Source organism: Protopterus annectens, chromosome 10.part0, assembly GCF_019279795.1.
Source record: "Protopterus annectens isolate FY-2018-M chromosome 10.part0, PAN1.0, whole genome shotgun sequence".
NCBI lineage: Eukaryota > Metazoa > Chordata > Ceratodontiformes > Protopteridae > Protopterus > Protopterus annectens.
In genome coordinates, this window is record NC_056744.1 from 1226588669 (window position 1) to 1226610094 (window position 21426).

Consider the following 21426-nt stretch of genomic DNA (forward strand, 5'->3'; position numbering starts at 1 on the left):
TCTCAAACCACTTCAAAGTCTCACTGCAGATGACTGGATGCATGATGGATGTCATAGGTTTGCACATATCAAATGATTTACAATTTTGTCTTATCACATCACAGTCTAAACATATAGTTCAGTGTTGCTTAGATGTCTACTGTGTTTTCAGTGGTAAAATGTATAAAAATAATGTACTTTGCTTTTCAGTACCAACCTCTTGTAGAACTGGGATGACAGGTGGCTTTCTCTGTTGTAGAAAATACAATACCATAAGGATGTAAGCATAAGAGGATAAGCTTCCTCTGGAAGCATCACCAATATCACAACGCTGAAATCAACAAAAAATAATGTGTGAGAAGAGGAGATCAAATTTAACAATAAGAAAATGAAAGTTGTGTACTTACCACAATGACAGATCCATGTTGTCATCTTCTGTCCTTAACCTGTAGGTTATCAGATCAGATGCTGGCACTATCAGGATCTTCAGTTCAGGAGCCTTTTCTCCTCATAACTCCCTGCTCTAACTGCCTCTTCTCAGACTGAGTTTGCCCCATGAATGATCTTAGAACCATGGATCAATGGAAAATAAATGGTTTATGCATGAAATAGGCCAAGTGCAGCATAAGGACCCTCTCAGACATAGCTTCTAGGCCTAAAAGGTGACAGTTTGGAGGGGGCATGGATGAATAGTTGAGGAGGTTGGAAGAAGACAACATGGATCTATTGTTATGGTAAGTACATAACTTTTGTATCCAACATTGTCTTTTACATCCGTCTCAACCTGTGGGACACAGTCGCAGTCCATGAACAACCACAGGGTGGCACTAGCAGGGTACACTTTGCAAAATAATGAAACCAAACGGAGCTCTAGACCAAGAATGGATGTCCAGTGTGTAATGGGACACAAAGGTATGAGTGTTAGACTAAGTAGATGTATCACAAATATCAATACAAGCCTGAGAAAAAAATGCAGATGAAGTGGCAACTGCTCTATTGGAATAAGTCCTATGTTTAATGGGAAAAAAATTCCTTTCATGGAATATGTCTTGCTGGTATAAAAATATTACCTTTGTATGAAACTCCTGCATATCATTGCTAGAATCTTCTTGTGTTCTGACTGAGAGTGCTTCTCAAACAATCTGGAAATATAGAGATAATAAGTATACTTTGGCACTTTAACTGATCAGTGTTCTACATTGTCTATTTTTGCTTGACTGAATTATTTATATATTTGCTGACTGAATTTTGTTTTCTTATCTGTGCTGAATTTTTTTTCCTCCCACTCTCCTACCCTATTACTGTTGTGTTCTTAAAGTTGGTGGCTTTCGCAGTTTCCCGCCCCTACTGTAAGTCTGATCTGGGACACTTCTAGTCCCATCTCTTTAGCTCATTCTACCTAATACAGAAATCATTTGGGAAGGCCAAACCCCTTACTTCTTTAAACTTGAATTATCTTCCTGCCCTCTCCCTTTCCACTTTATTAAAAAAAGACACTTTATTCAACTGCTTATATTTTTCTAGTTTGTGTTTCTTACTACTACTCTGTTACTTTATCTTACTTTGCTTTTTCCTGTTACTTGCTGCCTGTTCTCTAAAGTGCTCAACTGCATGTTTTCTGTTGCATTTATTACTGCTTGTTTATAGCCTGTCTAAATTGTTAAGTGTTATTCTTAAGTGTTATTCTAAGCTCTTAAGTTTTAGTTTAAACACTTGGGCTTTAGAGCCACCTCTTAGCTCTCCCTGGCCTTTCTCCCTCAGATTCTGACAAATATGGATGGACAATTTCTTACAGTTTCGACTGCCAATCTGGTTGATATGGGCATCCTGAGACAGTGCAACAACTGCCTCATGTACACGGACAACCATCTACTACTTCCACCTAGGAACACAATTTGTGAGACATGCGATTACATTAGGAACCTAGATCTCTCTCCCTCAAGCCAGTATATCTGGCACAGAAAAGGTTGTCATCACAATCACTACACCTCAAACCACCCACACCTACACAACACAGCCCTACATATGTGGAGGTCCTCCACATAAATATACCTAAACAAAGGAAACCTCCGAGGCAAAAACTCACGTGATCTCCACAGTCCTCCACATCACATACCACACACAGTCCACACACATGTGTCTCACACCACTAAGGCTTCACCATAAACCCAATATATTAGCCATAGGAGACTCCATTGTGAGACATACAGATGTGCCTCTCACCAGGCTGGATAAGGAGAACATCACGGTTAGTTGTCTGAGAGGTGCTAGAATCCACCACATCACATATGCACTCAAGTCTCTCAACAGCAGGTACTGTTATGACTCTGTCATAGTCCATGTTGGCATGAATGACTTAAAATGGACCTCTGTAGACTATATGAAGAGAGACATGACTTAACTAATTGATTATGTGTCTCAGACAGGTACAGTGCAATGGAAAAGTATTTGCCCCTTCCTGATTATTTATTTTTTTCCATGTTTGTCACACACATATGTTTCAGATCATCAAACAAATATAAATTTTAGACAGAGATAACCCAAGTAAACACAAAATGCAGTTTTTAATTGCTGATTTTATTTATTAAGGAAAAAAAACTATCCAAACCTACATGACCCTATGTGAAAAAGTAATTGCCCCCAAACCTAATAACCGGTTGTGCCACCCTTAGGAGCAACAACTGCAATCAAGCATTTGCGATAACTGGCAATGAATCTTTCACATCACTGTTGAGGAATTTTGGCCCACTCTTCTTTTCAGAATTGTTTTAATTCAGACATATTGGAGGGTTTCCAAGCATGAACCACCTTTTTAAGGTCATGCCACAGCAACTCAATTGGATTCAAGTCCGGACTTATACCTTGCACCTTGCAAAGCGCATGCAGCAGCTGAACAGACCACAGAGGTTCCTCACCAGGAGAATCCAGGACCTCAAACATCTACCATAGACAGGCTAAAAGCCCTAGCCCTCTACTCAGTTTCATACAGACTCCTCAGAGGTGACCTGTGTCTGGCATACAAGGCGATCACAGACCCCACCTCGATGGGACTTGCTACATATCCGCAAGTCAAGCTCCATTCGAGTAACCCACACATGCGGCCTTAACCTGATCTGTGACATCAAGAAGACTTGGTGGTGGAACAGATTTGTGTTCCAGAGACTCTCCCATCTATGGAACAGACTTTCTCTCCACATCAAGTAGGGTACCTCTTTACCCCTTTTTAAGTGCAACCTGGATAACTGGATGGGAAACAGAAAATATAACCCTGGGATTCCACCCGTGTCCCTGCTGGACAGGGGCATCAGGTGCTGATTTGTCTAACCATGGGCTAAACTCTTGGCTAGGCTTATAAGGGCCTCAGGGCCAATAGCCTAGTATCCGCCTATGAATATGCAAAGGAAATACAATTGGAAAGCCATCTGGATAGGGTCACTTTGGAAACAGGTTTGCCAAGCCTTGTTCTGGAAAAGGAAACAAAATGCTGTTTAGATTTTCTGAAATGTTTGGCTCTGTTCAAAAAAAATGCAGTTGTCTATGAATATCCAAACAATGGAGCAAATATTCACCCCTGTTACTGAAATTTAGAAAGAAAACAGATAAATAAATGGATTGATTTAAATTTGACTAAAAAGCAACTTTGGGCAGGAAGAAAGGATTAGATGTTAAGGATACTGTAATCTCTATGGAAAACCAGATAAGGAACACAGGAAACCCTTTTTGCTCATGTAACAGCCACCACAGGTTCCCATGTTCATAGGAGATTACCAGGTTAACGACCCAAGAGTCCTTACAAGCCTAGTCATATTTAACCAGAGTTTCCCAATTTTCAATAGCTAAGTGACCCAAAGTTCACAGAGGTATGAGTATATGCTATAGTATCTAATACAGACTGTCTCTATCCAGGAGGGACTTGGGTGCCACCCCAGGAGTAAATTTATAATTATAAATAATAAAGTGGATCAGAAGTGAGACCAAAACGACACCAAATAAATAGATCCACAGCCACCTTATTGTAGTAAGCGCTTTCACAGTAACATAACTCTGGTTCCTCAGACTATAAAAGCTTCATAAAACCAACATTTATATAGGTAACCCTGAAATGAATTGACCCTTGTTCAGTATGAGTTACAAATGTGCAACACTTCCATCAGGGCTGGATTGGAGACTGCCCTGTAGGCCAGACACACATGACCCCTTAGCAGGTCTGTAGGTGACAGAATACAGTGAAAAAGCTTTCAAACTTTCCTCACAGGCCTTGTTTTTAACACCCTGTATCTTTCCTGGTGAGAAAACCTCTGGTGTTATTCCAGCTGTTGCAGATATCTAGTGTAGGCTACACACTCAAGTGTGAAAGCCATTTATGTGCATTTAAAGTGTTTTTTGATTGTATCTGCTTTAATTTCTGAAAAAAAAAAAAATATATATATATACTTGTTTTCCCACCTTTCTAAGCTAGTATAGTCCAGTTTTCAGGTTAGTGCTGAATTCAGGGCTGTTTTACAATTTTCTGTGTTTGCCCGTACCTTACTTGGATAGAAGGAAGTTTCTTTGTTCACTGTGAGAGAGGGAGTTTGAGCAGCCTATCTGTCCCTGGAGGAGTGGTTTAAGCCCAGAAATTAGTAGTTTATTGGCCATTTTGGGCTAATTTCTCTTTCATTTGCCTGGTATAAAACCCACATTTGCAAGGTTTTTGTGCTAGTATACAGCTCAGCAAGCTCCTCCCTGGTGCCCTGCAGAGTTCTACAGCAGCAGAGAGACAAAAGGGAGACTTTGGAGTGATTATCATTTTTCTGTATTTTCTTGCTGCCTTTAGCTAATTCCGCCTAAAACGCCGATTTTTCTAGAGTTTCTGTGATTTAAAAAGCTTGTTTCAGCTACATATTGTACTTATTTTACTGCATGGACATTAACAAAGTCGTTTTTATGTTTAAATTACCTGTTTAACTGTTGTAGGCTACACACTCAAGTGTGATAGCCATTTCTGTGCATTTAAAGAGTTTTTTTGATTGTATCTGCTTTATTTTCTGAAAAAAAAGATACGTGTTTTCCTGCCTTTCTAAGCTAGTATAGTCCAGTTTTCAGGTTAGCGCTGAATTTAGGGCTGTGAAATAAGTTTCTGTGTTTGCCTATACCTTACTTTGATAGAAGGAAGTTTCGCTGTTCACTGTGAAAGAGGGAGCTTTGAGCAGCCTATCTGTCCCTGGAGGAGTGGTTTCAGCCCAGAAATTAGTAGTTTATTGGCCATTTTGGGCTAATTTCCATCTCTTTCATTTCCCTGATATAAAATCCACATTTGTGTGGTTCTGCGCGCCGGGCAGCGCCGGTTAGCTAGGTTATAACTATACTCCTCGTGGTTGTTTCCTGCTTGCTTGCTGCTCTTTTCTTGGTTTAGGTTATAACTATTCCCAGCCCCACAAAGTCTACTCTTCAATTTTTCCCTTGGAACTAGACAAACTTTCAACTTAAGCACTCAAACCATTCACTTCTCATACCTCATACCGGCACTTGCTCAAAACTCATAGCAAGCACTAATAGACGTTAGCGCTAGACACCCCCCCCCCATACTGTAGAGAAGGACAAGGCTCTCTATTCGACCTTACCAGCCAATCAGTAAACAGTTCACTGTACCTATCCAGGTATGTCCAAAGGGCAGTTTCAGGTGTACTCTCCGGTCCAACTGGTGAATCTGGGCATTTTGAGGCAATGTTACAATTGCCTCATGTACACACACAACCCTCTCCTCTTTACACCAAACACTAATACATGCGAGAGATGCAACTATACAGTCAAACTGGAGGCTAAGCTCTCTCAACCCAAAACTGGACCAGGCAGTCAAGAGGAGAAGGGAATTACTTGCATCACACCACCAGTCTCACACAGACCTATGAAACCAGCACCGGCAAAAAACACACATAAATACACAAAAACATACTCAGAGGCTCTAAATAAAAATCTGCAGAAGCAACAGGGACCTCAAAAGCAGACATCCAAGCAACCTCCACCCCCCAACACAAACTATGAAACACATACCTCACAAAATCAGTGTGCCACACAATCACAGCCCTTAAGGCAAAATAACATACTCAACACACTAGTAATAGGTGACTCTATAATCAGGCACACTGATGTTCCACTCACTAGGCTGAATAAGGAGAAGGTTACTGTTAGCTGCCTGTTGGGTGCCAAGTTCCACTACATAACACAAGCACTCTGGTCACTCCAGAACAAGTACAAATATGACTCTGTCATTGTCCATGTTGGTGTGAATGACCTGAGCCATACCTCCCTGGATTACATGAAAAGAGACACGGAGGAGCTCTCTGACCACGTAGCCCAGGCCGGCATGACCTTGACCCTGAGTAGCATCCTGTCCTCACCAAGAATTATACCATGGTATAGAGAAAAAGAATTATCAATTTCAACAATTGGCTAAGCTTCTGGTGTCATTCAAAGGGGATCCAGTGTCTGTCAGCCTGGGATGACATGCTCGACAAGCCACGCTGCTTCACTACAGACGGCTTGCACCTGTCACAGTTAGGCTTTCGAATACTGGCCAAGGCTCTTCCCACCCACATAGTGCCTTTTTTAGGCAAGGCTCAAAAGACAAACCCACCACCGTAAATAGCACAAGTAACAAAAAACTGAGGGTATTGCTACTCAGTGCCAGAAGTCTAAACCTCAAAATGCATGCACTCGAGGCACTCCTCAGTATGGAGAAAATCAATATATGTGCAGTAACAGAAACCTGGTTTAAGGCTCCAAAGAACACCCCAGCACTACCAGGCTACAACTCATACCATACATTTCAGCCACAAAACCCGGACTGACATACAAAAGGTGGGGAGAGTATCCACATTCATCAAGGATACCCACACCTCCAGGTTAGTGACACAGCACGATGCTTCAGAGATCATCCACGTGCAACTAACAATGGGCAAAACTGCTATTCAAATTATAGCTTGCTACAGATCACCCACCATGTCCCAGGATCCACTCCGCATTCCCGGAAACACTGGGAAACATAAAGGTCCTACCAAACACCCTGATATTGGATGATTTCAATTACCCAAACATTATCTGGGAGAACTACTCAAGTACAATCTCCCTTGCCCAACATTTCCTAGAATTTATAAACTCAAACGCCCTGGATCAACTGGTCAACATCCCCACCAGAGGTGACAACATATTGGACCTGGTTATCACCAACATGGGTGAATGGTGTTCCACACCGGAGGTCAACCCCTTGGCGGTCAGATCTGTCCATAAACTAATCACTCTGGATATCCACATTCTGCCACCACCCCCGGTCAAAGAAACCACCGTGAAAAACTTTTCAGAAGCAAACTTCACATTACCTAAGACCGAGGTGGGAAGTTTCAAAGCCCCCATGCTAAAGGATAATGCTGTTCAAGATGCAAATTCCTTTACTAATGCACTCTACGGGCACCTACAAGAATGCATGGATCGTGCTATCCCAAACAAAATCAAGACTCACTCCTCCAAGAAAAGGAAACCAGTCTGGTGGACCCCTGCCATAAACAAGCTATACAACAGAAGGAGGAAACTAGTACAGAAAAGAGTAAAATCCCAAGAAGGGAAGACATCCCTTATCAGTATCAGCAAGAAACTACGTTCCCTCATAAAATCATCCAAGGCTAGCTTAGAAGGAAAAATTGCCATGGACTACAAAGATAACCACAAGGCATTCTTTAGCTATGTCAAGAATCTAAGTGGCAATTCTCTGATCTGCTCAGAGTTAGTGCAGAATGGCACAAAATACATTGAGCCAACCAATATAGCCAACATCCTGGCAGACAGGTTCAGTGCAAACTTCACCCCCCTCTCACCCCCAAAAGGGCCCATAACTATACCAGAAGAATGTACTACCCCTGAAATTACAGACACTCAGGTTAAAACAGCCATCTCCAAAGCCCCTGAAATCACAGACACTCAGGTTAAAACAGCCCTCTCCAAAGCCAAAAACACAGCATCAATGGGACCGGATGGTGTCCCAGGCTGCATCCTACATGAGCTCAAAGATGAACTAACCCCCATACCTAAACACACTGTTTAAACTCAGCCTCTCCACAGGCTACGTGCCCACAGAGTGGCGCACAGCAATGGTTACTCCACTCCACAAAGGTGGAGCCACAACGGACCCTGGGAACTATCGCCCTATAAGCCTGACTAGCTTGGTCTGCAAAGCTATGGAATGCATCATCATGGATCTCATTAACAAAGACATTGGAAACCTCTGAACACTGGACCCTACCCAGTTCGGCGTTGTTAAGGGCAGATCATGCCTCCTAAACCTGGTGGACTTCTTTGAGACAGTTACCAAGGCTATAGATGATTGGTCCACACAGCCTACCTAGACCTTGCAAAGGCCTTCAACACCATTCCCCACTCGGGTATTATAGACAAGCTCACCAGCCTGAACATAAACCTCTACGTCACAAGATGGGTTGCCAGCTGGCTCACAGACAGAACCCACATGGTTAGAGTTGCGGGAGCTAGATCTGACTCTAAACCTGTTACAAGTGGCGTTCCCCAGGGCTCAGTCCTAGGACCCCTCCTGTTCGGCATATACTTCTCAGAGGTACAGGCAAGAACAGGAGGACTATGGCTGACCAAGTTCGCAGATGACTGCAAACTAGGGGCTATAACTGACTCTCCGACTAACACAGACATCCTCCAAAAGGGTCTCACTGAGACAGATACCTGGTGTCAAAACCATGGCCTCAAGCTAAATGCCAAAAAGTGCATAGTCATCCCCTTTGGAAAAAACAAAGTACCCACAAACTACCACATAGATGGTAGCCCCCTAAATATGGAATACGTAATTAGGGATCTGAGGACCCAAGTAGATAGTAACCTCTCCTTTGATAATCATTTTGCCATAGTGGTTAGAAAATCATTCTATGTGGCCCACCTAATCACAAAAGGGTTTGCATCCAGATCGAAAGAGGTCATTGGGCCCCTCTATGCATCACTCATCAGACCCATCATAGAGTACAATGCCCCATTTGGGATGTACCTTACAAGACACCTGCAACAGCTGGAAAGTCCACAGAAGTACCTCACCAAGAGGATCACTGGCCTCAAGCAGATGCTCTATGCAGCTCAACTGAAGAAACTCCAGCTGTACTCGGTTGCATACCGCCTACTCAGAGGTGATCTCTGCCTGACATAGAAGGCCATATCCAACCCAGAATTGATGGACATGCTCCACTTAAAGAAAACCGTATCCCCTCGAGCCACATGCTCCAGGGATCTAAACCTCACCACAACAATAAATAGGACATGCCGGAGGGATAGATTCCTGTCCCAGAGACTTCTCATGCTCTGGAACAAGATTACAATCTACATTTGGCAGAGCTCCTCGCTAACCCTCTTCAAGAGAAACCTTGACAAGTGGATGGGAAACAGAAAGTTTACCCCAGGGATCACTTCAATGGCTCTACTGGACAGAGGCACATGGAACTAATCTAAGGGGGTGGCGAAAGCCAACACATTCCAGCTAGGCTTATAAATGCCTTCGGGCAGATAGCCTAGTACCTACCTATGAACCTAGTGAGTGACATGCAAAAGAGTGCATTTTACTCAATTACTGGTCTGATGAGGGCCGAGTACAATAAAATTATAATGCCCTTTGATCTAGATGCAATATCCTTACTTATGAGTTGTGCCAGATAAAAGGACTTTTTCACACTGTGAACACATGGTGGTTGAAGTTCATATTACTATCAACCTGAGTACCTAGATCATGTACCACGGGATCTACTCTTAGGGGTGGACCCACCTATACTGTAAATTATGTGGGGTATTTGCTTTCCCAAAGGGAAAAATTATGCATTTTTTTTTGCATTTAGTTTCAATCCATGGCTTTGGCATCAATCATTTGTCTGCATTAATCCTTTCTGCAGTATAGCAGTATCGTTCGGAGATTCACTGATGGCCCCCAAACTGTAGTTATCCACAAACATGGTCTGCCAAAGGCCTTCTACATTTGCCTTGACTTCTGAAAAATAAGTTACTGTACAGGAGAAGGCCTAGTGCAGAACCCTGTGGTACACCAGTGGTGACTGGCATCTTGCGGTGAATACACACACTTTGACAGCATGTGTCCCGTCGGTGAACTAGTTGGCTACCCACCTATTGACACAGGGGTTTATGCTCAGTTGAGTGAGTTTCTCTACAATACCTGAGCAGGGAACTGTGTCATATACCGTGGCCAGGTCAAGCTAGGCAGTACACACAGTGTTTCCCTCATACAAGGCCTTGGTGACCTTTCAAAGAAGTCAGCCAAATTTAACAGACATCATCTACCCTTAACAAATCCAAACTAGGATGGGTACAGCGTCTGCAGATTACCTATGTCCTTGTTGATAAGGTACCTATGTCCTTGTTGATAAGGTCCATGACGACTCTTTCCATGGCCTAAGAGATGAGGCTAGTCAGGCTTATGGATCTATAACTGATTAGGATGAATGACTGACCCCCTTTGTGCAGGGAAATGACTGGTGCTGTCCTTCATTCTGCCGGAACATAGCCTGTCTGGAAGCTGAGGTTAAATAGGGATCCAAATGGGTCTGCTAGGTCACATTTTAAATTATTTAAAAGGCAACCTGGGATGTTGTCAGGGCCCATTGATGCCATAATTTTAGCGTTACAGAGCGCAGACATGACCTGCTGTCTTGATGTAGCAGGCTGAGGAATGATGGCATGTATACTTTGGAGCGGGGGGGGGGGGGGGTGACATCTGATCCAAATCGGTCAGCTAACAGATTGGCTATTACCTCCAAAAACTTTCCTCAACAAAATACTTGACACTGTGGCTGCTATTCAAAGGTGGTTCTGGTGGGAACTTGCAAAAGCAGACTGAGATCGCAAAGAGGAACTGGGTCATAAACTGGAGGATGTAATAAAAAAGTACCTCTCAAAAAGTCTTGGAGCAGTGTAGTAGCCACCACAAGTGTAGCTTCCATGCCACTGTGAAAGCTGGAAATGGCAGCTAATTGCACTTTTAATAGTAGAATAACAAAGACCAGAGTGAAAAAGACCACTGAAAAAAATCCAGGACAGCATCTAAAAGTGAAGAGAAAGTATCTAAAGCCCTTTAAAGAGGCCCAGATGGAAAAATTCTTCCATTTACTAGTGCAAACCTCCTGGCTGAAGGCTTCTAGGAGGAAGATAGGATGTGAATAACTATCTCTCAGAGAGCTTGGGATCCCTGGCCATCATTTGAATTGAGGGAGTGAATGTTTGGGCAAGGAAGCCTGAAGGATGGAAAGTCAACCTGAAACAGGGTTCAGAACCCAGGGAGGGTGTGAAAGATAATGAATGATGACCCAAACTTATAAGGGCTAGAATGGGGTGATAAGGATGGCAGTCACTTTGAAATTAGCTGCTTTCTAAAGAAGCTTGATTATCGGAGGAGTCAGAGGATAAGAATATAAGAAGACCTGGGGCCAAGCACACAGAACAGCATCCCTTTGTGACAGCCCCTCTGGCAGGATCAGAGCATAGAAACTGATACACGTTGTGTTGGACAGGGAAGCAAACAGATCACAGCAGAAGGATGTCCAGTGACTGAAAATCCATACTCCTATCTCCAAATTCACGGACCGCTCGTGAGGCAGAAGAAGGTGTCTGCCCAGAATTTCCAGCAGGATGCTGGATTTCCCTGGGATATGTGTTGTGATGAGAACTCACTGAGAGGACATTGTCCATTGACAAGCCTTCATGGCCTCTCAACAAAGGGGAATGGACAGAGTTCCTCAAGTCAGCCAGCTCTGATGATGAGACTGGAGTTGATCTATTGACAGCTAAAGAGCCCAGAGGGAGGGATGATTCTGAAACCCAAAAGGCCAACCCAGACCCTGGAGCACTAATCCCAACCACTCGGCTACAACAGTGCGGGATTAAGAAATGCCAAGAACAGAGTCTACGGCAGTAGTCGTCAAGCTGTTGGTGCAGCCAGGAGGGAGGGTGGGAGGCTAAGCAGTTGGATATAACAGTCCTGGAACCAAAGGGATCAGAGAGGAACCACAAACTGGGAGCCGAAAGAACAGTAGCCTCAGGCCTCAGTGCTAAGGAGTCAGGTATGATCCCTACGTACATCTGGGCCTGATGAAAGAAACACATTAGCTGCTCTAAATCAGGTGACTTAAGGCTCCCGGTCAACCTAGAAGACTTCAAAGAAGCCACATAGGGTGGCTTAGATGATCTCTTAGTCATCAGATCTGAAGTTTGGATCTGGAAAGGTGATGTTTGGACCTGAGAAGTGGAGGGAGTGTGTGTCCTGGAGAACACTCCGCTGGGGTTATCAAGCAAAAGGGGGAGATGAAATCTGCCTGAAGAGGTGGAATGGTCCTTGGACAGGAAATGGCTGGGAATGCTAAGGATAAAAGAGATGGATGACTCCAACACCAGGACCATAACAACACAGGATCTGTGTTGATGTGGCAACAAAGGACACAGTGTCAATGAACCTTAGGCCCTGCCCTGGTTGGCCCTAATGGGAAGTGGATGAGCGTCTGTGCTCTTTCCCTTCTTTGTCTTTACACTTAGATTCCTCTTCCTTAGATTTTTCATACTCCTTTTTATGTGTCTTCTTGCTCAGAAAGGGAGACAAAGATGCAGCAGCTGAGGGCTGGAGAAAGCCTTTCATCACCAATTTCACCTTTATTTCTGTCAGAGCTCTGTTGCCAAATCAGGCACAGGCCTGACGCTCAACATCCACTTGACATCCAAATACATTGCACCCAAACAGTATATGCACCTGTCTAAGGAATCCTATGGGGGCAATTTATTCCTACAGATGACACACTACTTGACCCCCAAAACTTTGTCCATCCTGTCTGAAAAGTAAGGGATAAAAGCAGTTAATGCTTTAGGGAAAAACAGCTATCACACTACACAAAATCTAGAACTGATATCAACCAGTAAGTACCTTATAATAAACACACTACTGTAAACCCAAAAACTAACAAACACACTGCTATAATACTGAAGAAAAAAGGAAAGTAATTTTTTTAACCACAGAAAAGAAAGCACCTAATGGTACCGATCTATCTACTGGAAAAAAAAGAATATTCTAACAAAGCATTCTAATACTTGCTAAAGCTAACACTATATACAAAGAACTAAATAATGGCGGAGCAAGCACAGAGCAAAAAGAGAAAAAAAAATCTTGAGAATTTTTTTAAATGGAAACTCTTGGTGGCGTTTTCTGTCCACTATCTGAGCTACATGGTGGCAAATGAGATCTAAAAAGAGGCAGTTAAAGCAGGGAGTTATGAGTAGAGGAGGTGGAGCTCAACACTGAAGATTCTGAGTGCGCCAGTATTGGTTTGAATAATCCACAGGATTAGATGGACAGAAAAGACAACAGTGGGTATATTAAATTAATTCTAATTAAGCAACCATTAAAAAAAACATTACAGATAAAATGTCAGTAACCAACAGGACTATATGTGGCAAAAAAGTGCAGACATTTTTTCCTTTTTTTTGAGGCTGAGGGAATCAGTTTAGAAATGAGCCTGACAGACAATGGTAATGGGTTATCACAAAAGATGTTGCAGACAAAAGTTAAAGAAAAAAGAAGTTATGTAGTCACCATAATGTTCCATCTGTGTTTTCCATTTTCATTGTTGCTCAACTAATGGGTTCAGATTTGATCCTCCGATCCGACTCGACTGTCACACTAGTTTGTGGCCTCCAAAAAACTCTCACGCTCCTTCACTACCCATAATGTACAAACCCCTAACATCTCTCAGATATTGTTTGCTACTTGAAATGATGACTACAACTGATATGCCATTAATGGAGTTCAGTACAAAGAACATTGATGTCCTTGAAGCTTCTTGTTCCTCCAGAACTCATTCATTAAATATGGAAGGGGGGGTTGGTGGGTAGGGAGGTGACAAAGAATGAAAATAGGCAACTAGCATTGCCACCTATCCATTTTTTTCTGGACTATCTTGAAATAAAACCGGTAGTCTGAAAAATACTGTATAAAATCCGGTATACTGTTTAAAAAAGAAACAGACTATCAGTTTGATACATCTGTAGATTTACTATGCTTTTTTACAGAAAAGCAGAGGAAACTGGCAGAAAAAAGCATCTGAAATGGGATAAAGAAGGCATTCCTCTTTATCTGTGACAACGTCATGAAATGGGCGGCGAGAGGGGATGTGAATGGGCATGGTTATGGAAGGTGCTAGGGTGTGGCTTTTGTTCGGTTTTTGCCACAATGAAAGGTGGCCACTCTATGGGCAACAAAGATGGAATGTTATGGTAAGTGCATAACTTCTTTATCTGATGTTGTCAATTTTCATTCAGTACTCAACTAACGGGACAGAGTCCCCAGCTATCTAAAATCCTGGGTGGATTCTAAGGAAAGATATTTCTGAGTATGGTCAAGCTAAAGGCTGCTCTTCCCCTCAAGACCAGATCTACTTTGTAATGAGTGATAAAAGTATGAAGATTTGACCAGGTTGCAGCCACACATATGTTGTCCATAGAAGCTCTAGACTGGAAAACAGAGGAAGCTGCCATAGATCTCGTTGATAGAGTCTTTAATGGCTTTGGTAAGGGGAGATTATATTTGTTATAGATAAAAGAAATGCAGTCCGTCAACCATCTAGCTGGAGCTAGCTTTGTAACTGATTTGCTCAATTTAGTATGTGCAAAGGAAACAAATTGTCGATCTGTCATTCTAATTGCTTTTGTTCTCTGTAAGTAGAAATGTAATTATGAACATCCAACAAGTGCAGCATATATTCCCCTGTATTTGTAAATTTTGGAATGAATACTGGCAAGTTAATGGATTGGTTGATGTTGGATTCTGACACCACCTTAGGAAGGAAGGAAGCACTGGAAAGTGACAAGACCCTATCCTTATGAAAAATCAAATATGAAGGTTTAGTAGATAATGCTGGAATTTCTGAAATTCTTCTAGCAGATGTAATTGCCACTAAAAAGAGAGTTTTCCAGGTCAGGAATTTAAGACCACAATTAGCTGCTGGTTCAGAGGGAGAATGAATTAAGTTTTGCAGCACCAAATGTAAATCCCATGGTGGCATGGGGTCCTTATAAGGGGGGTCTTAGCAAGACAGTACCCCTCACAAAGGCTAGTAAAGAACTTTGAAATCCTGCATGAAAGTTAGAAATTGCTGCCAGACAGACTTTAATAGCTGATGAGCTAGCACCTTCACCAAAAATTCCAGAACAGACTGAATTAGAGTTAAGAAGGGGTCTATCTGATTTTGTTCTGTCCAACAAACTGATCTTTTCCATTTACTCCTGTAGAGTTTCTTAGTAGAGGATTTATGGTAAGTTAAAAGTATGGAACAGACGGGGAAGACAGTATTGGTTTTCTGGCTATTAAAGGAATTGGAGAAACCACTCTGTTAGCTTGAAGTTTGAGATATCCAGGTGAATCATGCCTGTTGGGTGAGGCAGAAGGTCTGGAATTGGATCCAGAATCCAAGGTGAACATAGTAGATGAAGCAAAAGTAAGGGGAAACCAAATCTGTCAAGGTCAGCAAGGTGCAATGAGGATGACCTTGCTCTTCAACCAGGCTGCTTTTTGAAGAAATTTGGGAATTAGAGGAGTTAGATGATAAGCATACAGGAGACTGGGGGGCCAATCGTGGAGTATAGCATCCCTCTGTGATTGCTGCGGTGGCGGGATAAGAGCAAAAAAGCTGCTGCACTTGTTGATTAGGGGAGAGGCAAAAAGATTACAGCAAGGCTGGCCACACTGACTGAAAATCATATCCGTCACTTAACTGTTGAGAGATAACTAGTGAGGTAGTAAGATGGACCTGCTCAGTTTGGTTCCAAACACCTTAAAAGGTCACAAGCAAAACAAGAAAACACAAGTCCAGGCACTTTACCAGTATTCTTTTTCCTTTTAATTGCACAAGATCTGGTACCTCGGCCTTTCGCCTTCACGGATCACAAAGTGTGTATGCTTCAAACATCTTTTTATACATATGCATACACATTAAAAGGCAATTAGCGCAAACAATTTATCCAATTATTTAATTATTCAATTTCATCAGTTTATCAATATTACATCAAATTCATCACATTTCACTGAAAAAAATTTAGTGTTTTGGGTAAGCCTTTTTCCATGGGAGGGAGTGAATATCTTTATAGGTTACTTGAATTAGAGACTAAAATGATTTTAAAATTTGGAACTTTAAAGCCCTTTGGACTTGATCTAGAACTGGCTATTTAGATAGTAATCATATGAACTAATAGTTAAATAATCATTTATGGTTTTGTAAAAAATATATAAAAAAATAAAATATGTTTGTGATAAGAAAATTTCATATTTTGTATTTACATATATATTTATATAATATTTTGGATATAGATTTATAAATTTTTTTTCAGTGAAATGTGATGAATTTGATGTAATATTGAAAAACTGATGAAATTGAATAATTAAATAATTGGATAAATTGTTTGCGCTAATTGCCTTTTAATGTGTATTCATATGTATAAAAAGATGTTTGAAGCATACACACTTCGTGATCCGTGAAGGTGAAAGGCCGAGGTACCAGATCTTGTGCAATTAAAAGGAAAAAGAATACTGGTAAAGTGCCTGGACTTGTGTTTTCTTGGACCTGCTCAGTTTGTCTACTATCACTTTGGACTTCCCCATAATATGTATTGCCATTAGAAAGCAGATGTGAGATACCGCCCATTGCTATACTCTGATGGCTTCTCGACATATGGGATAAGACCTGGTTTCCCCCCTGTCTGCTGATGTACCAAACTACTGACATTGTCTGTCTGCACTGCAATTGTTCCAAGAGGGAGAGAGTCTTGGAATGCCTGCAATGGCAGAAGCACTGCTCTCATCTCCAGAACACTGATTTGCAAGTTAGCCTCTTCAGGGGAACAAGTGCCTTGGACCGTTTTCCCCAGAAAATGACCCCCATCTAATCTAGGAAGCATATGTGGGCACTATGGCCTTGAGCTGAGGGAGGATGAAAGGATGACCTTGTAATAACTGTTGCGATTGCATGCACCAGCAAAGGTATCTTTTGCTTACTTGAGTTATTCTTATCTTCACTAATATAGGCTGAGAAAGTATTGACCACAGTACTGCTAGCATCCATTTTAGAATTCTCATGTGGAATCTCACTAAAGGAACTAAAATTATTGCTGCTGACACAGACCCCAGGGCTTGTAGAATCAATTGGGCTGAAATTCTAGTCCTACAAATCATTTTCCTGACCTGCATTCTTATCGTTTGCACTCCTGATAGAGGAAGAGAAGCTACCACAGATACTGTGTTGAACACTGATCCTATGATTTCTAATGTCTATGTTGGCTGTAAGTGAGACTTGTAATTTATGGTTACTCTGAGATATGAACAAATCTGTACCACCTAATCTCGTGCTTTTATCGGTCGATTCTTGGTTGAGGCAGTAATGAGCCAGTCATCTAAAACAAGGAAACACCTGCAATCCTTGCAGTCTCAAGTGAGCTGCTACCACCGCCATTCACTTGGTGAACACCTTGAGGGCTGTGGTGAAGCCAAAGGACAGAGCTCTGAACTGATAATGACTGGCTTCCAGCCAGAAGCATAAATACCTTCTGCATCGTCTGTTCATCTTTATGTGATAGTATGCATCCTGAAGACATATCGAGCACATCTAGTCATCCTTGCCTAGAAAGGGCAGAATGGAATGAACAGTGACCATGTTTTGGTTGCCAGTCCCCTGTTTTCTTTGGCATTAAAAAGAATCTTGATTGACTTCCAGATTCTATTTGGTCTGGTGGGACTCCTTGGATGGCTTTCTTAGTAACTTTTGAATTTCCAGTGCTTCTGCTTTCCTCTGACTGGGTGGAACAATGGGAAATTATCTTGATAATGGAGGAGGTAGGGAAAAGGGAATTATATAACCTCTGGAAATAATTATATGCACCCAGCTGTCTTTTGTTACATCTAGCCAGGCTTTATGGTGCAGAGTTAAGTGACCCCCATCTGGTTTCTTGTAACACTTATTGTAGCACACAAAAGTGCTAACAGCACTAAACACCCTATAAGGAAACAGCTCCAGTACTTATTAATAATGGCCATCCCTCCTGGCATGGTTAAAGGTCATTTACCTGTGCTTTCTCCTATTAACCTGGTGAACTTGGGCATTTTGAGGCAGTGTAGCCACTGCCTCATGTACACAAACAACCCTCTCCTTTTACCTCCCAACACTCAGACGTGTGAGAGATGCACTTATATATCCAAGCTGGAAGACATGCACTCTCCAGCTAAGACCAGAATAGCTTCAAGAGAAGGTCAACACCTGCACCACACCACATGGAACACATAGCTGTCCAGAACAACTACTATCACAGCTTTCACATAAAAACACAAACCACACACCTACCTTTGTGGAGGCTCTCAATAGAAATCTACCCAAACAGCAGAGACCTCCAAATCAGAAATGCACTCGGCCACCACAGCACAGCACAAATCACAAGATACATAGCTCACCTACACAGTGTGTCCCTCAACCTAAACCCCTATGGCAAAACAGCTTGCCAATACACTAATCATTGATGACTTGACAGTGAGTCACACTGATGTCCCACTCACTAGGTTGAATAAGGAGAAGGTGTCAGCTGTCTGTTGGGTGCCAGGATCCAACACAACACATGCACTCAGATCACTCCACAACAAGTACAAGTATGACTCTGTCATTGTCCATGTGGGTGTGAATAACCCGAGACATACCTCCCTGGACTAAATGAAAAGAGACATGGAGGAGCTCTCGGATTATGTGGCCCAGGCAGGTATGACCCTAGCACTGAGCAGCATCCTACCATCGCCCAGAATGATACTGCAGTACGAGCACAAAATGATGGACTTCAACAATTGGCTAAGTTTCTGGTGTCATTCTAAGGGGATCCAGTATCTGTCTGCTTGGGATGACATGACTGACAGACCTCGATGCTTTGCCAGAGATGGCCTGCATCTGTCATCTCTAGGTTTCTGGATACTGGCTAAGGCTCTTGCCACCCCTATAGTGCCTTTTTAGGTGGTGTTCCAAAGACCAAATTACCACCTTAACAGCTATAAATAAATGCAATCTGAGGGTCATGCTGCTTAGGTCTAGAAGTCTAAATCTCAAGATGCACTCGCTCGAAGCACTCCTCAAAATGGAGAACATCGACATTTGTGCTGTAACGGAGACATGGTTTAAAGCAGCAGAAAGCACCCCTGCTTCAGCCCCAGAAAATGGACTGAAGCTCCAAAGGTGGCGGCGTCTCCATATTCATAAAGGATATGCTCACCTCCAGACTAGTAGCCCAACATAACGCATCGGAGATACTTCAGGTACAACTAACAATGGGGTAAGATGGCGATTCTGGTCGTAGCCTGCTATAAGTCCCCAACCATGTCCCAAGACTCTCACTTTACATTCCTAAGCATCCTAGAAACTATTAGGGTCTAACGTAACATTCTCATACTGGGTGACTTCAACTACCCCTCCATCAACTGGGAAAACTACTCATGCACCAATACACTTGCCCAACGCTTCCTGGAATTCATTAATTCCAATGCACTGGACCAGATCATTCTTACCCCACTAGAGTAAGCAACAAACTTCACCTGGTTACTACTAACATGTGCAACCGTTGCTCAACACCAATAGTCAATTCCTCCCTGGTTAGATCTGACCACAAACTAATTACCATGGAAATCCACATCTCACCCACAACACCAGCAAAGGTAACCACCATGAAAAACTTCTCCAAATCTGACTTTGGGCTCCTAAAAACAGAGGTGGCTAACTTCATGGCACCCATGCAAATGGAAAATAGGTGCAAGACCACCAAATCATACACCAATGCACTGTACGAACACATACATAAATGCATGGAACTAGCCATACCCAACAGAACCAAGATGCTCTCCTCCACAAAAGGAAGCCAATCTGGTGGTCCCCTGCCATTAACAAACTCTAGAACAGAATGAATTCCCATAAGGGCACTATTCAACTGATTGTTGCAGAAAAAGACTGGAAAAAACTTCCTTATTAGCCTCAACAAAAAGTTGAAATCCCTCATTAAAACCTCTAAAGCTAGTTATGAAGGCAAAACTGCGGCAGACACTAAACAACCACAAAGCCTTCTACAGTTATATCAAGAATCTCCTCAGCAATACTCAGATTTGCTCCGAGTTACTGCACAATGGTACCTCCTGTACTGAGCCAACAGATATTGCCAACATACTGGCCAACAGATTCAGTACTAACTTTACCTCTCCCATCCCAAAGGACCAATCACAATGCTGGAAGAATGCCAGGCACCCAGCATTACTGCAGCACAGGTTAAAGGTGCATTGTCCAAGGCCATATATACAGCTTCCATGGGACATGAAAATATCCCTGGTTGTGTTCTACATGAACTACAAAGTGAACTGGCACCACACCCGTGTGCCCTGTTCAATCACAGCTTCACCCCAGGCTTTGTCCCTACAGAATGGCACACTGCTACAGTCATCCCTCTCCATAAAGGGGGAGTAACTACAGACCCTGGGAATTATCACCCCATTAGCCTGATGAGTCTGATATGTAAGGCTATGGAGTGCATCATCATGGACCTAATTAACAAGGAAATAGGGAATCTCCAAACTCTGGATCCCACGCAATTTGGTTTTGTGAAGGGTAGATCATGCCTGCTCAACCTGGTTGACTTCTTTGAATCAGTCACCAGAGCTGTGGATGAGGGCAAGGCAGTTCATACAGCCTACCTCAATCTGGCCAAGGCCTTTGATACCATTGCCCTCTCAGGAATTACTGATAGACTCACCAAACTAGGCATCAACCCCTATATCACTAGGTGGGTTGGAAATTGCCTCACAGATAGAACCCACAGTGTGAAAGTAGCAGACTCCAAATCAGACTGCCAACCAGTCACAAGTGGAGTCCCACAGGGATCAGTCCTGGGTCCTCTCCTGTTTGGCATCTACTTCTCAGAAATCCAGGCCAACATGGAGGGACTCTGTCTGACCAAGTTCGCTGATGATTGCAAGCTGGGAGCCATTATTAACTCCCCAAGTGATGTAGACATCCTACAGAAAGGCCTCACTGAGACAAACGACTGATGTCAAAACCATGGCCTTAAGCTTAATGTCAAAAAATGTGTCATTCCCTTTGGGAAAAACTCAGTTCCCACTAATTACCACACTGATGGTACCCCACCGAACACTGAAGGCGTTATAAGATATCTGGGAACGCAGGTTGACAGCAACCTCTCCTTCAACCACCACAATGCCACTGTGGTCAGAAAGTCCTTCTATGTTGTCACATTTCATTACCAAGGGTTTTGCATCCAGGAAGAAAGAGATTATCATCTCTCTCTACTCTTCCCTTATTAGATCAATCATCGAGTATAATACCCCATTTGGCATGT

General features: G+C 42.6%; 1 protein-coding gene across 1 annotated transcript in view; it reads right to left on the reverse strand.

The window, feature by feature from the left end:
- TUT4 (terminal uridylyl transferase 4) overlaps positions 1-21426 on the reverse strand; it is a 3240181-nt gene that overhangs the window by 1033513 nt on the left and 2185242 nt on the right. The window contains exon 20 of the mRNA XM_044086854.1: positions 197-310. Coding sequence (XP_043942789.1) covers positions 197-310 — 114 coding nt within the window. The remainder of the gene's footprint in view (positions 1-196; positions 311-21426) is intronic.